Here is a 16516-nt window from a genome sequence, read left to right as displayed (position 1 = left end):
AACGATCAGCAGACGATTACATTGAGGATTTGTATTCTACATACCATATAGCAATGGTCATTTGACTTTACTTCATTTAGTATTATCAGGCTGACAGCTTCCACACATTCCTCAATGGCTTCTTCTATTCTCTGTCGGTAGAACTCAGTGACTTTGCGGAGATGAGTGTCAGTGTAACCTCTCAGAGTCTCTGTGACAGCAGCACTGTTATCTGGAAACACAGTAAAAATAAACACTGGTTAGAAACAACGGCACATCACTGATTTCACCCATACTGAACATAATTTAAGTTGGTTGTTGTGAGGTGTCACTGACAACGTCTCATTTATTGCCCAAGCCAGCTGGCCTTTAGGTTGGTAGTGGGCCTTTTGCAGCCATTTGCCACCCTATCAACCTCTTCCCGATCATCAGCAAATGACTGAAAGGTTTGTTGACAGCGCTATCAAGTAGCACCTACTCAGCAAATAACCAGCTCACGATGCTCAGCTCCTGACCTCATTACAACCTTTGTTCAAACATAGACAAAAGAATTGAATTCCAGAGGTGAGCTGACAGTGACTGTGCTTGACATGAAGGCAGCGTTTAACCGAGTGTGGTATCAAGGAGCCCTCGCAAAACTGGAGTGAATGGGAATCAGGGGAAAACTCTCTGCTAACTGCATACCTGGCACAAAGGAAGATGGTTGGAGGCTAATCATTGGATTCCCAGACGTCTCTGCAGGAGTCCCTCAGGGTAGTGTCCTAGGCCCAACCAGCTTCAGCTGCTGCATCAATGACCTTCCTTCCATCATAAGGTCAGAAGTGGGGATGTTTGCACAATATTCAACACCATTCATGACTCGCCAGACGCTAAAGCAGTCTCTGCCAAAACGCACCGAGAATTGGACAATATCCAGGCTTGGGCTGACAAGTGGCAAGTAACATTCGTGCCACAGAAGCACTGGACAATGATCATCTCCAACAAGAGAGAATCTAACCATCTCTTTGTGACATTCAATGGCATTACAATCATTGGATACCCACTATGAACATCCTAGGGGGTTACCACTGACCAGAAATATATATGGGGCTACGAGAGTAGGTCAGAGGCTAGGAATCCTGCAGTGAGTAACTCACCTCCTGACTCCCCAAAACATGTCCACTATCTACAAAGCACAATTCAATGTGATGGAATACTCTACACTTGGCTGGAATGAGCATGGCTCTCTCAAGAATCAGGACACAAGCCAGGACAAAGCAACCCACATGTTCAATATGCTATCCACCACTTGAAACATTCACTTCCTCTCCCACTGGCACACTATTATTTACAAGATGCACTGCAGATTCTCCAAGGTTCCTTCAATGGCATCTTTCATTCCCATCACCTCGAAGTACCAGGGCAGCAGATGATGAGAACACCACCCCCTGCAAGTATCCCTCCAAGCCCCACACCATCCTTGTTAGAATGTAACTGGTGACAACTTTGTATAGGATGTAATGTGACCAATGGTAACAAGCTGTAAGAGTCAGCTGATCCAGTAAACCATGGATCTAATTATAGAATGATGTGATGGTCAGCTGACTCACTATAAATAAGAACCTGTTGGGAACTGTGGGGAAAACTTGGATTGGCCCACTGCGAGGCTCCAAGTTTGGAGTAATGAAGTTTCTTTATTAAACTTTCTTTGATTTATAAGTTGGATTAATTTTTGTTATATTTTTATTGTCTGCATTTGAAGATTTCCTTCTGAAGAAACAATCGTAACAGAACTATAATTACTGGGTCAAAATCCTGGAACTCCCTCCCTCACAGCACCGTGGGTACCCAGACCACATGGACTGCAGCGGTTCAGGAAGATGTTCACTATCTTCCCAAGGACAATTAGAGTTGGGCAATGAATGTTGGCCCAGTCAGAGGCGTCCACATCCCATTGAGGAAAAAATATATATTTCAAACCATGAGGGAGATGGTTTTGCACAATAATGTAAGATATGGAGTTCCAGGATCTTAACCTAACAATGAAGGAACAGTCGATACTGTTGGGCCATAGGAGGTGCTGTCTTTCAGATTCAACATTAAATTGAGGCCCTGTAAGTGGATGGAAAAGATCCAACAGCCACTATTGGAAGAAGAGCAGGGACAATTTGGTCAATATTTATTCAAACAAAATCTTGTCAGGATCTTTATTCCTCATTAAATAAATGATCCATTTCAGTTTGTGGGATCTTGTTGTAGATGTTTTGGATGATGAGTTTTCCAATAATATAACACTAACTAAATGTCAAAGTTATTGCATTGGCTGTGAAGAGATTTGGGATGTCACAAAACGTGTTTTAGATAGGTGATCTTTTTTTTCATTTGTGAAATCATATATACATATAAAAGCAAAATACTGCAGATGCTGGAAATCGGAACTATAAACAAAACACTGAATAAACTCCGCAGGTCTGGCAGCACTTGTGGAGAGAGAAACAGAGTTAACATTTCAAGTCCATTGACCCTTCTACAATTCTGTTTCTCTTTAAATATTTTCTGTTTAAATATACACAATTATTCTAATTAAAATATCACTTTTCTACATACACAAACCCAAGTTGGAACTAGGTGTCCTTGTGTCTACAGACGGGGAGATAGATTTGCACCCTCTGCCCCAGTATACAAAGGGTGGATCAATTGGCCATTGTAAACACCACAAGCATGTCATAGATTTTGATATAAATTAATGTCAATCCCCTTCTAATTATCTGATTGGACTACCAGTTTTACAGCTGGATTTCAAGTTGAAAATCTACCGAGTGTTCCTGCCAAAACCACTTCTCGTTGTGTCGGTGATCTGTTCATTGAAGTCAGTAAAGGAACTGAGTCAAAGGGGATGAAACACATTGTCAAAAAGGGAGGGTGAATGCAGATTCAATTATAACCTTCAAAAGGCAATTGGCTAAACAGTTGAAGGGGACAATTTACAAAGCTTAGCAATGTGGAGTGGGACGAATCAGATAGCTCTCTCATAGAGCTAGTACAGTAACAAAGAGCCAAATGGCCTCTTCCTCTGCGCTGTAACATCCTATGATTCCGGGATTGATTTTGGCAGCGGGGAGCTGCTGCAGTCAGTGCGACTGTCTGTTCACTGCAAGTTTTCACACCCAGAGAACAGAGGTTTTGTCATGTTCAAAGCTGACTGTCAGACAAAGGGCATGAAAGTCATTGTTTGATATGTAAAGGGAGAAGCTGTATAGATACCTCTGTTAGTCTGCTCCAATGCTTCATACCAAGATAGAGAGAAGGTCGACTTCTTTGCTTTTTTCACAGGTATGGCTATGTCTCCATTGTCAGCTAATCGGACTTTGGTGCCTGGCTTCCTCGATGTACCTGTGCCCTGCATACTGACAGACTCTAGTTCCATATTCTCAAATGAATCTTCCCTGTTGTCCATCTGGTTCACGTTTTCACCAGCGGTGGCAATGTTCATGTTGGCTTTGATGAGTGTATGATTTTCACCACCAGTGAGATAGCCCGAGTCAGAACTGAGTGGATCTGTTATATTTCCCATCTGATTCATGTTACTGAAAGTGAAGGGATTATCACCTCCTTTACTGGGGGTTATTCCATCCTCACCTCCCACTGCTCCTTTACTGAACACAAGGTCACCGACTGTCTCTGATTTGCCTCTGGTCTGATTCCAACCGGTAACAGTGTGCTTCGTATCTATGCTGGTGTCCTGTGATCTGTAGCTGAAGCCAGCATTCCCACTCGTGCTGCAGGCCATCTCATTCCCACTCCACTGACTGAAAGCATTACCTTTATAAGCTGCTGTGTTCGAGACCTGTTCCTCACCCCCAGGAACTGCACCATGCCAACCTCCAACATTAGCAAAGACCCTCGGGACTCCTGTACCTGGTTTGATCACACCTGCAGCTGCTGGTGTGGGATGGCTTTGTTTTTGATCAGTGTCACCCAGTGTTTCACAGCCTATTGCTTTCCTTCTTCGCCACCCTAATGTAAAGGGAAAAGTTCCTACTTTCTCCTTAGTCCTCTGTTTACCCTCGCTGTGGAATGCTTGGCTGGTATCCTGGCTACCCAATTGACTGAAATTACTCCAAGTCTGTGTGAGACCCCCGAAAGAGAATCTGGGGACCCTTAATCTGGTGCTTGGCTTATCTACTGTCCCTTCAGGGCTGTAATGAAGGCTACCAGTTTTCCCTGGGTTACTGCCTGTCTGTTTCACCTCCCTGTGGAATGCTTGGCTGGTGTCCCAGCTACCCAATTGACTGAAATTACTCCAAGTCTGTGTGAGACCCCCGAAAGAGAATCTGGGGACCCTTAATCTGGTGCTTGGCTTATCTACTGTCCCTTCAGGGCTGTAATGAAGGCTACCAGTTTTCCCTGGGTTACTGCTTGTCTGTTTCACCTCCCTGTGGAATGCTTGGCTGGTGTCCCAGCTACCCAATTGACTGAAATTACTCCGAGCCTGCGTGAGACCCCTGAAAGTGAAGCTTCGGTCCTTTATTTTTGTACCTGATCCCTTATCTACCATCCCTGGTGCTGCAGAGCTGTAACTACCAGTTTTCCATGGGTTACTGCCTGTCTGTTTCACCTCACTGTGGAATGCCTGGCTGGTGTCCTGGCTACCCAATTCACTGATATTACTCCGAGCCTGCGTGAGACCCCTGAAAGTGAAGCTGTGTTCCTTTAATCTGGTGCCTGGTTCCTTATCCACCGTCCCTGGTGCTGCAGGGCTGTAACGGAGGATTCCGGGTTTTCCTGGGCTGCTGCCTGCCTGGTACATGTTGGCTGAACTGAATAGGCTCCCTCCAGCCACTGGATTCAGCTTCTGCTCTTCATTACTCAGTATCACACATCTGGAGCCTGCAGATGGTCGTATCTGCTGGTCTGGAGAGGACTGGTAGAAGAGAAAGGGACAGCAGATGTTATTAGGTCAGGGGTCAACTCAACATCTGTGATGACCTTGGGAGTCAAACCAATGTTTGGACCAATACCTGTGTGCTGATCATTTGGTTACAAGGCTCAGGAAGATCAATTCTGTCCCTCTTGTCTGTTGGATCCCCTTTACGTCTGAAGCCAAATTTATTGAACATGTTTAGCTGCAAATAACAAATAAAAAAGCCTTTAATATTGTGACAGGTGACTATTCCCTTCTCCACTCATTCTCAGTCACTGACACAATTCAACGTGTACCAAAGCTCCCGAAGGAAGTTAATTCCCCCCGATTCGATAAGGTCCCCCATGCAAGGCTTCTAGAAAAACTGAGAGGGCATGGGATCCAAAGGACTGCTGCCCTGTGGATCCAGAACTGGCATGCCCAAAGGAGGCAGAGAGTGTGTATAGATGGGTCTTTTTCTAATTGGAGGTCGGTCACCAGTGGTGTGCCCCAGGGATCTGTTCTGGGACCCTTGCTGTTTGTCATTTTCATAAATGACCTGGATGAGGAAGTGGAGGGATGGGTTGGTAAGTTTGCCGACGACACGAGGGTTGGTGGGGTTGTGGATAGTCTGGAGGGATGTCAAAAGTTACAGAGGGACATAGATAGGATGCAAGACTGGGCGGAGAAGTGGCAGATGGACTTCAACCCAGATAAATGCGTAGTGGTCCATTTTGGCAGGTCAAATGGGATGAAGGAGTACAATATAAAGAGAAGGACTCTTAGTACTGTAGAGGATCAGAAGGACCTTGGGGTCCGGGTCCATAGGACTCTAAAATCGGCCCCGCAGGTGGAGGAGGTGGTTAAGAAGGCGTATGGTGTGCTGGCCTTTATCAATCGAGGGATTGAGTTTAGGAGTCCGGGGATAATGATGCAGCTATATAAGACCCTCGTCAGAACCCACTTGGACTACTGCGCTCAGTTCTGGTCGCCTCATTACAGGAAGGATGTGGAAAAGATTGAAAGGATGCAGAGGAGATTTACAAGGATGTGGCCTGGATTGAGTGGCATGCCTTATGAGGATAGGCTGAGGGAGCTCGGTCTTTTCTCCTTGGAGAGACGTAGGATGAGAGGAGACCTAATAGAGGTATATAAGATGTTGAGGGGCATAGATCGGGTGGACTTTCAGAGGCTTTTTCCCAGGGTGGAAATGTCTGCTACGAGAGGACACAGGTTTAAGGTGCTGGGGGGGGAGGTACAGGGGAAATATTAGGGGGAAGTTTTTCACACAGAGGGTGGTGGGCGAGTGGAATCGGCTGCCGTCAGTGGTGGTGGAGGCGAACTCAATAGGGTCTTTTAAGAGACTCCTGGATGAGTACATGGGACTTAATAGGATGGAGGGTTATAGGTAGGCCTGGAAGGTAGGGAGATGTTCGGCATAACTTGTGGGGCCGAAGGGCCTGTTTTTGTGCTGTAGTTTTTCTATGTTTCTATTCCTCAGAGATCACAGTCTGTCCCACTGTCTCTGTCTTGTTTATCCCTCCTCACACAGAAACATGATCTTACAAACTTGTCTCCCCCAGATGGACGATGCTGTGTACAGATGAAGTGTGTGAACTTTACAGTGGTAAAACAAAGGCACTGTGCAATGATACCATGGGATCAATTCAGCTGCTCTCACTCCCTGGTCAAAGCCACCATCAGGACAGAGCTGAATTTATTCCTTGTACAGAAAATGCTGGAATTAAGTAGGCGGCACAGTGGTTAGCACTGCTGCCTCACAGCGCAAGGAATCCAGGTTCAATTCCGGCCTCGGGTCACCGTCTGTGTGGAGTTTGCACGTTCTCCCCATGTCTGCATGGGTTTCCTCCGGGTGCTCTGGTTTCCTCCCACACTCCAAAGATGTGCGGGTTAGGTGGATTGGCCATGCTAAGTTGACCCTAGTGTCAGGGGGATTAGCAGGGTAAATATGTGGGGTTGTGGGAATGGGGCCTGGGTGGGATTGTGGTCGGTGCAGACTTGATGGGCCGAATGGCCCCCTTCTGCACTGTAGGGATTCTATGATTCTCAGTAGAGAGAGGGAAAAAAAACAAAGAGTTAACATCGGACTGGGGAAAGTTAGCAATGTAATGGAGATTCAGCAAGTGAAAATGAACAACAGGTGGGTAGGGTAGAAGACAGGAAAGATTAAAATTTTTTTTAAAAGAGTTGAGGTACAAGGCAAAGGGAGTGATAACAGAACAGGGTAGGACACAAAAGATGAAGCTGTGAATGGCAGAATGATGAATATACCATCCAAAGACAAAACAAAATCCAAAAGAAAGAAGCATGAACTAATCTAGAAGAGTGTGAAGTGTCGAATTGAGGTTGCAATAAACTATACTAGGACACTGCAGCAGGCTGGCAGAGGGGGCAGAACAGGAACAAGATGGACAATGAAGGTATCAAGTTCAGGGTTGTGCTTGCAAGCTGAATGGAACTGTTCCACGGAAGTGGTCACCCAAACTGTGTGTGGTCACCCTGATGTCAAACAGACTAGACTGCTGGACTGAAAGAAGGCAGGAATGTTTGGTCCCGAGCACGGTAAGAATGGAGGAGATACAAGGACAGCTGTTACATCTGCATTTGCACAGAAAGATGTCAAAGGGATGCGAGGAATGTTGGGAGTGACTGAGGAGTGGTTATCATCGAGAGATCGGATCCTTCGGAATGCTGAAAGGAGAACTATGTCTGCTGGTGACATCATGTTGGAATTGGGAAAGTGACGGAGGATGATCGATTAAATACAGAGAGTGGTGGGGTGGAAGGTGAGGACAAGTGGAATCCTAGCATTACCCTGGGAGGGAGAAGAAGTAGTGAGAGCAGAAGTGCAGGGGATGAGATGGATACAGTCACAGGCACTGTCAGTCTTGGGAGAGGGGAGTCTTTGGTTGAGGGAAAAAGGGAACCAATATTGGAAGCACCAATATGGAAAGTTGCTTTGTCCGAACAGATACTTCAGCATCCAAGCAACTGAGAATGGAACAATTTACCGACGGAAAGACAGCATTAAGATCGCAAAGATAAGGGTGGAGATTGTTGCACAAACCCATCTAATGTCCTTTAGGGAAGGAAATCTGCTGTCCTAATCCGGACTCCAGACTCACAGCAATGTGGTTTACTCTGAAATAACACTCTGAAATGGCCATGTGAGCCCCTCAGTTTAAGGATAGTTAGGGATGGGCAATAAATGCTGGCCCAGCCATCAATGCCAACATTCCATGAAGGAGTTTTAAAAAAAATAGCAGATGGGGACTAGTTGGATCATAACAGATCATAAACTCTGCTGGGCCTACTGAAGGAAGATAAAACAGTGCTGCTGATAGCGTCAGCCCAGATCCAGCGTTGGGCATTATTGCTGGCGGCATATCAGTATCGATTGGAGAACCGACCAGGGACAAGAGTGGCAAATGCTGATGCCTTAAGCCGGCTACCGTTACCGGACACTCCACCATTGGTACCCAGAATGGAGGAGACGCGATGACATTAAACTTTATGGATATCCTCTCGGTGGATGTACACAATATATGCCAGTGGAGGCAGAAAGACCCTATATTGGCGAAGGTAAAGCACCTGGTGCTAACAGGGCAGCTGGAAAGATCGGTCCATCCACAGTTCCACCCACACTGGAGCAGAAGGGAGCAGATCACGGTGGAAGATGGATCCTGCTGTGGCAGGGCCGTCAGGTCATACTGGCCGAACTATACCATGGGCACCCTGGAGTATCAAAAATGAAGATGCTGGCCAGGAGCTACATCTGGTGGCCAGGTCTGGACGCAGACATAGTGAAACTGGTAGGACAGTGCCAGAAGTGCCAACAGGGGCAGAAGGCACCACCGGCAGCCCCGCTGCACCCTGGGAATGGTCAGGCAGACCATGGTCGCGACTCCATGTTGATTTTGCAGGCCCGTTTATGGAGTCCATGTTTCTGCTGATAATAGATGCCAATTCCAAGTGGTTAGACGTCTATAAACTAAACTCGGCAAACACGACAGCAACCGTTGAGAAACTGCACACCTCGTTCGCAATGCACGAGAGGCCTTGGTTCCCATAATGATTCAGTGTTTACCAGCCTAGAGTTCACAAAATTTATGAAATCAAATGGAATCCGGCACATCAAGACGGCACCTTATCACCCGGGTTCGCGGAGAGAGCAGTCCAGACGTTATAGGCCGGGTTGAAAAAACAGTCAGCGGCTTCATTAGAGACGAAACTCTCAAGGTGGTTATTTGACTACAGGACCACTCCACACGCCATCGTGGGAATTGTGCCAGCAGAGTTACTGATGGGCAGACGGCCCCACAGACTGAGCCTGTTGTTGCCAAACCTGGGAGGAAAAGTGGAAAGACACCAGGCCCAATGCAGGGGCCATAACAACACTCACCGAGAGAGGCACTTTGAAGCGGGGGAGAGTGTTTGGTCAGAAATTATGCAAATGGACCCGACTGGGTAACCGGAACAGTCGAGTCCAGGACCGGACTGGTATCCTACCGAGTACGGGTAGGAAAGGCAGCGGTAAGGAAACACCGGACCAGGTCCGGGCCTCAAGCTCTCCACCCGTTCCAGAGCCGAGTCCACCCTGCAGCCCGAGGGACGAGCAGAGCCCCCCTCGACAAGCCAGTACCGCCTCCCTTGACGGGGACCTCAGAGTCTGAAATGGACACGGGACGAAGCTGCAGCAATTCCTCTACCACCTGAAGTGGACGAGGAACAAGACCTCCGGCATTTGTGGCGGAAGAGATGGGTGCCCAACCAACACACTGCCGACATCAGAGGCCGAGCTGGAGGATCCTGAGCCGGCGCTCAAGCGGAGGAAAAGATCCCTGAGGGAAGCAAACTGAGGGGAGTCCTCGGACTTTGTGGGGGGGGGGGGGGGGGGGGGGGGGGGCGTAACGACTTCAGCCTGCCTAATGAAGTTGGCTTGCTAGAGTATGAAATACCTGATGAGTCTTGGCCTGGCGAGACGCGCCATCAATAGGTCCAGGCAGCGGGCGATCGAGGGGGCCGTCCACCCGGACTGTCTGCCCCTCTACCGCGGCTACATTCGCGGCCAGGTGTCCCTGAAGAGGGAGCATGCGGTGTCCATGGGCGCAGTTGACGCCTTCCGCGCCCGCTGGGCACCGCAGGGGCTGGGGTGTATTATCGATCCCGATAATCAGCTTTCGATTTAATATTTTAAGTTTCCTTTGTACTTTGCTTTTTGTTCGGGCCGTTCCCCCTCCTTTTGGGGAGCTGCCCCTTTTAATTTGTCCTTAATTTGAGTTTGTTTATTTGGTTGGTATCAAAAGAAATACCCGATGAGTCTTCCGTTTTTGAAGTTTCCTTTGTGCTTTGCTTTTTGTTCCGGCTGTTACCCCTCCTTTTGCCCCTTTTAATTTGTCCCCAAGTTAATTTGATTTAGTTTATGTGGTTGGTACAGAAAAGTACCTGATGAGTGTTAATTGATGGTGAAATCAGGGAGCCTCATGCTCCTTGTTTAAAGCGGGTGTGTCAGACTCCCAGCCTGCATTCAGCAGGGAGCAACTGGAGAGCTGGCTGTGTATGATACATGGTGCAAATAAAGTAACTTGGTGACAGGACGTTTGCCTCCGTGGAGTTATTACACACGGATAGTCATAGAACCACTCACCGTTTAACGCAGTCCCATTTTTTTTAAACCTTACTTTTTAGCGGAGTTTTTTTTCAGTTAAACAGGAAACCGGAAGTAGGCCATGGGGAGGCCTGGGCAGGTTTTTTTTTTGCCCAATAAATTTGAACGGGGAGGTAACCCGAGACTCTACACGTGTAGAGTCCCCCACCCTCCCCCCTCCTCTAACCTAAATAAAGACTCGGAGTGAGAGCAGGTAAGCTTTTTTTTTCTCTTTCGTTTCTTAGTAAGGGAAGTTAGCAGGGATGTCAGTGCAGGCAGTGCAATGTTCCTCCTGTGGGATGTTTGAGGTGAGGGACACCAGTGTCCCGGCTGAGTACACCTGCAGGAAGTGCACCCAATTCCAGCTCCTTGAAGACCGTGTTAGGGATCTGGAGCTGAAATTGGATGAACTCAGGATCATTCGGGAGGCAGAAGCAGCTATAGATAGAAGCTACAGGGAGGTCGCTACTCCCAGAAATTATGATACGTGGGTGACAGCTAGAAGGGATAAGAAGCAGTCAGAGCAGTGATCCCCTGGATCCCCTGTTCCTCTGTATAATAAGTATTCCATTTTGGATACTGTTGGGGGGGTGGGAGACTTAACAGGGGTAAGCCATGGGGTACGGGTCTCTGGCACAGAGTCTGTCCTTGTTGCTCAGAAGGGAAAGGGGGGGAGGAGTAGAGAATTAGTCATTGGGGACTCCATAGTTAGGGGGACAGATAGGAGATTCTGTGGGAATGAGAGGGACTCGCGGTTGGTGTGTTGCCTCCCAGGTGCCAGGGTCCATGATGTCTCAGATCGTGTTTTCGGGATCCTTAAGGGAGAGGGGTCCAGCCCCAAGTCGTGGTTCGCATAGGCACCCAAGACATAGGTAGGAAAAGGGATGGGGATGTAAGGCAGAAATTCAGAGAGTTAGGGTGGAAGCTTAGGGCTAGAACAAACAGAGTTGTTATCTCTGGTTTGTTACCCGTGCCACGTGATAGTGAGGAGGGGAATAGGGAGAGAGAGAGATTTAACACGTGGCTACAGGGATGGTGCAGGAGGGAGGGATTCAGATACCTGGACAATTGGGGCTCATTCTGGGGCAGGTGGGACCTCTACAAACGGGGTGGTCTACACCTGAACCAGAGGGGTACCAATATCCTGGGGGGGAAATTTGCTAATGCTCTTCGGGAGGGTTTAAACTAATTCAGCAGGGGGATGGGAACCTGAATTGTAGCTCCAGTGTACAGGAGGTTGAGAGTAGTGAGGTCATGGATAAGGTTTCAGTGTCGCAGGAGTGTACTGGCAGGCAGGAAGGTGGTTTGAAGTGTGTCTACTTCAATGCCAGGAGCATCCGGAATAAGGTGGGTGAGCTTGCAGCATGGGTTGGTACCTGGGACTTCGATGTTGTGGCCATCTCGGAGACATGGATAGAGCAGGGACAGGGATGGTTGTTGCAGGTTCCGGGGTTTAGATGTTTCAGTAAGATCAGGGAAGGTGGTAAAAGAGGGGGAGGTGTGGTATTGTTAGTCAAGGACAGTATTACGGTGGCAGAAAGAACGTTTAATGAGGACTCGTCTACTGAGGTAGTATGGGCTGAGGTTAGAAACAGGAAAGGAGAGATCACCCTGTTGGGAATTTTCTATAGGCCTCCGAAAAGTTCCAGAGATGTAGAGGAAAGGATTGCAAAGATGATTCTGGATAGGAGCGAAAGTAACAGGGTAGTTGTTATGGGGGACTTTAACTTTGCAAATATTGACTGGAAAAGCTTTAGTTCGAGTACTTTAGATGCGTCAGTTTTTGTCCAATGTGTGCAGGAGGGTTTCCTGACACAGTATGTAGATAGGCCAACAAGAGGCGAGGCCACATTGGATTTGGTACTGGGTAATGAACCAGACCAGTTGTTAGATTTGGAGGTAGGGGAGCACTTTGGTGATAGTGACCACAATTCGGTTACGTTTACTTTAGCGATGGAAAGGAATAGGTATATACCGAAGGGCAAGAGTTAAAGTTGGGGGAAAGGAAATTATGATGCGATTAGGCGAGATTTAGGATGCATAGGTCAGGGAAGGAAACTTGCAACTCGGCCAACGTTGTCCACCTGATATGCTGCAGGAAAGGATGTCCCGAGGCATGGTACATTGGGGAAACCATGCAGACGCTACGACAACGGATGAATGAACACCGCTCAACAATCACCAGGCAAGACTGTTCTCTTCCTGTTGGGGAGCACTTCAGCCGTCACGGGCATTCGGCCTCTGATATTCGGGCAAGCGTTCTCCAAGGCGGCCGTCACGACACACGACAGCGCAGAGTCGCTGAGCAGAAACTGATAGCCAAGATCCGCACACATGAGGATGGCCTAAACCGGGATATTGGGTTCATGTCACACTACCTGTAATCCCCACAGCTTGCCTGGACCTGCAGAGTCTCACTGGCTGTCCTGTCTGGAGACAATACACATCTCTTTAACCTGTCTTAATGCTCTCTCCACTCACATTGTTTGTATCTTAGATTAGCTGTAAGTATTCGCATTCCAACCATTGTTCTGTAAATTGAGTTTGTGTCTTTATATGCCCTGTTTGTGAACAGAATTCCCACGTGGGGGAATTGGCTAGCTGTAAGAAGACAAAGGGTCGTGGTTGATGGGAAATGTTCATCCTGGAGTTCAGTTACTCGTGGTGTACCGCAAGGATCTGTTTTGGGGCCACTGCTGTTTGTCATTTTTATAAATGACCTGGATGAGGGCGTAGAAGGATTGGTTAGTAAATTTGCGGATGACACTAAAGTCGGTGGAGTTGTGGACAGTGCGGAAGGTTGTTGCAGGTTACTGAGAGACATCGATAAGGTGCAGTGCTGGGCTGAGAGGTGGCAAATGAAGTTCAATGCGGAAAAGTGAGAGGTGATTCACTTTGGAAGTAGTAACAGGATTACAGAGTACCGGGCTAATGGTAAGATACTTGGTAGTGGCTTAAGGCTCCGAAAGCTTGTGGCTTTTGCTACCAAATAAACCTGTTGGACTTTAACCTGGTGTTGTTAAACTTCATACAGGGAAGGAAACTGCAGGGGATGGGCACAATTGAAGTGTGGAGCTTGTTCAAGGAACAGCAACTGGGTGTCCTTGATAAGTATGTACCCGTCAGGCAGGGAGGAAGTGGTTGAGTGAGGGAACCGTGGTTTACTAAAGAAGTTGAATCTCTTGTGAAGAGGAAGAAGGAGACTTATGTAAAGATGTGACGTGAAGGCTCAGGGCACTTGAGAGTTACAAGTTAGCCAGGAAGGACCTAAAGAGAGAGTTAAGAGCCAGGAGGGGACATGAGAAGTCTGCCTTCTTAACAACCCGATCAACCTGAACAAGCTCCACACTTCAATTGTGCCCATCCCCTGCAGAAGGTAGGATCAAGGAAAACCCTAAAGCTTCCTATAGGTATGTCAGGAATAAAAGAATGACTAGGGTAAGATTAGGGCCAGTCAAGGACAGTAGTGGGAAGTTGTGTGTGGAGCCTGAAGAGATAGGAGAGGCGCTAAATGAATATTTTTCGTCAGTATTCACGCAGGAAAAAGACAATGTTGTCGAGGAGAATACTGAGACACAGGCTATTGGACTAGATGGGATTGAGGTTAATAAGGAGGAGGTGTTAGCAATTCTGGAAAGTGTGAAAATATATAAGTCCCCTGGGCCGGATGAGATTTATCCCAGGATTCCCTGGGAGGCTAGGGAGGAGATTGAAGAGCCTTTGGCTTTGATCTTTATGTCATTGTCTACAGGATTAGTGCCAGAAGACTGGAGGATAGCAAATGTTGTCCCCTTGTTCAAGAAGGGGAGTAGAGACAACCCTGGTAATTATAGACCGGTGAGCCTTACTTCTGTTGTGGGCAAAGCTTTGGAAAGGATTTTAAGAGATAGGATTTATAATCATCTAGAAAGGAATAATTTGATTAGGGATAGTCAGCACGGTTTTGTGAAGGGTAGGTCGTGCCTCACAAACCTTATTGAGTTCTTTGAGAAGGTGACCAAAGAGGTGGATGAGGGTAAAACAGTTGATGTGGTGTATATGGATTTCAGTAAAGCGTTTGATAAGGTTCCCCACGGTAAGCTATTGCAGAAAATACGGAGGCATGGGATTGATGGTAATTTAGCAGTTTGGATCAGGAATTGGCTAGCTGTAAGAAGACAAAGGGTCGTGGTTGATGGGAAATGTTCATCCTGGAGTTCAGTTACTCGTGGTGTACCGCAAGGATCTGTTTTGGGGCCACTGCTGTTTGTCATTTTTATAAATGACCTGGATGAGGGCGTAGAAGGATTGGTTAGTAAATTTGCGGATGACACTAAAGTCGGTGGAGTTGTGGACAGTGCGGAAGGTTGTTGCAGGTTACTGAGAGACATCGATAAGGTGCAGTGCTGGGCTGAGAGGTGGCAAATGAAGTTCAATGCGGAAAAGTGAGAGGTGATTCACTTTGGAAGTAGTAACAGGATTACAGAGTACTGGGCTAATGGTAAGATACTTGGTAGTGTGGGTGAACAGAGGGATCTGGGTGTCCATGTGCATAGATCCCTGAAAGTTGGCACCCAGGTTGATAGGGTTGTTAAGAAGGCGTACGGTGTGTTAGCTTTTATTGGTAGAGGAATTGAGTTTCGGAGCCAGGAGGTCATGCTGCAACTGTACAAAACTCTGGTGCGGCCGCACTTGGCGTATTGTGTACAGTTCTGGTCACCGCATTATTGGAAGGATGTGGATGCATTGGAAAGGGTGCAGAGGAGATTTACCAGGATGTTGCCTGGTATGATGGGAAGGTCTTATGAGGAAAGGCTGAGGGACTTGAGGCTGTTTTCGTTCGAGAGAAGAAGGTTAAGAGGTGACTTAATAGAGGCATACAAGATGATCAGACAATTAGATAGGGTGGATCGTGAGAGCCTTTTTCCTCGGATGGTGATGGCTAACACTAGGGGACATAGCTTTAAATTGAGGGGTGAGAGATATCGGACAGATGTTAGAGGTAAGTTCTTTACTCAGAGAGTAGTAAGGGCGTGGAATGCCCTGCCTGCAGCAGTAGTGGACTCGCCAACATTAAGGGCATTTAAATGGTCATTGGATGATATTGGAATAGTGGAGATTAGAGGGGCTTTAGATTGGTTCCACAGGTCGGCGCAACATCGAGGGCCGAAGGGCCTGTACTGCGCTGTAATGTTCTATGTTCTATGTACAGTCATAGAACCATTCACAGTTTAACTCAGTCCTATGGATAGTCAGAAAGCCGTTCACGGTTTAACTCACTGGCAGAGTATCAGCTCAGGACCGCCCCCGGTTCCTGTTTGTCTGCACGATCTGGCTCCTGCTGAAACATTCTCCCCCCGATCTCTTGAACCACTCTGGAGCTCAATAACTTCCACTGCGGAAATCTCACGGTTTTTAAGCTGATACATTTACCTCCTGGCATGTTATTCGTCGCGAATTTTCATGTTAAATTGATCTTCAATTTCCTATTGCGATTGCAGCACACCCAGACATGACCGCTTGTCTTCTCGAACTGCTTTCTCTCCGTACGGGATACTGGTGACACGACTTCAACTCCGATTGGCTGCAGATTGATGAGAGGAGTTTCAGTCTGATTTATCTGGTTCAACAGTCAAGGGAAACAGCAAAGACAGAGAAATTGTGTTTTTGTGCACTACCTTGTTTAATATGTGTTATTAGTAACATCAAACAAAAGCGGATAGCCTCACTGGTGCATTTACCAGTTAGTGGTGACCTTCAGAGCTGACACCGCTGAAACATATCGACTGGTTTGGGCTTGTTGGCTGTAACATAACCTGCGGACAGCGAGAAACAGCGAAGCCTTGCAGCAGCAAGGTGCATTCAACTCCCTGAATCCATCAGACATGAACCAAAGGGCTTGCAACTGAAAAGCAAACCAATGTTTTATAGAATCACAGAAACCCTACAGTACAGAAAGAGGCCGTTCGGCCCATCAAGTCTGCACCGACCACAATCCCACCCAGACC

General features: G+C 47.4%; 1 protein-coding gene across 1 annotated transcript in view; it reads right to left on the bottom strand.

Moving 5' to 3' along the window:
• The window catches only part of LOC144505316 (uncharacterized), a 44172-nt gene extending 28118 nt beyond the window's left edge, over positions 1–16054 (bottom strand). The window contains exons 1-4 of the mRNA XM_078231431.1: positions 15789–16054; positions 4980–5084; positions 3223–4882; positions 45–211 (exon numbers count right to left, since the gene is read on the bottom strand). Of these exons, the coding sequence (XP_078087557.1) occupies positions 45–211; positions 3223–4882; positions 4980–5078 (1926 nt within the window). The 5' untranslated portion in view covers positions 5079–5084; positions 15789–16054. The remainder of the gene's footprint in view (positions 1–44; positions 212–3222; positions 4883–4979; positions 5085–15788) is intronic.
• Between the last annotated feature and the right edge of the window lie 462 nt (positions 16055–16516).

Source organism: Mustelus asterias, chromosome 16 (genome assembly GCF_964213995.1).
Source record: "Mustelus asterias chromosome 16, sMusAst1.hap1.1, whole genome shotgun sequence".
Classification (NCBI taxonomy): domain Eukaryota; kingdom Metazoa; phylum Chordata; class Chondrichthyes; order Carcharhiniformes; family Triakidae; genus Mustelus; species Mustelus asterias.
Note: the sequence above shows the minus strand (reverse complement) of the source record. Positions and strands in the feature narration are given on the sequence as shown.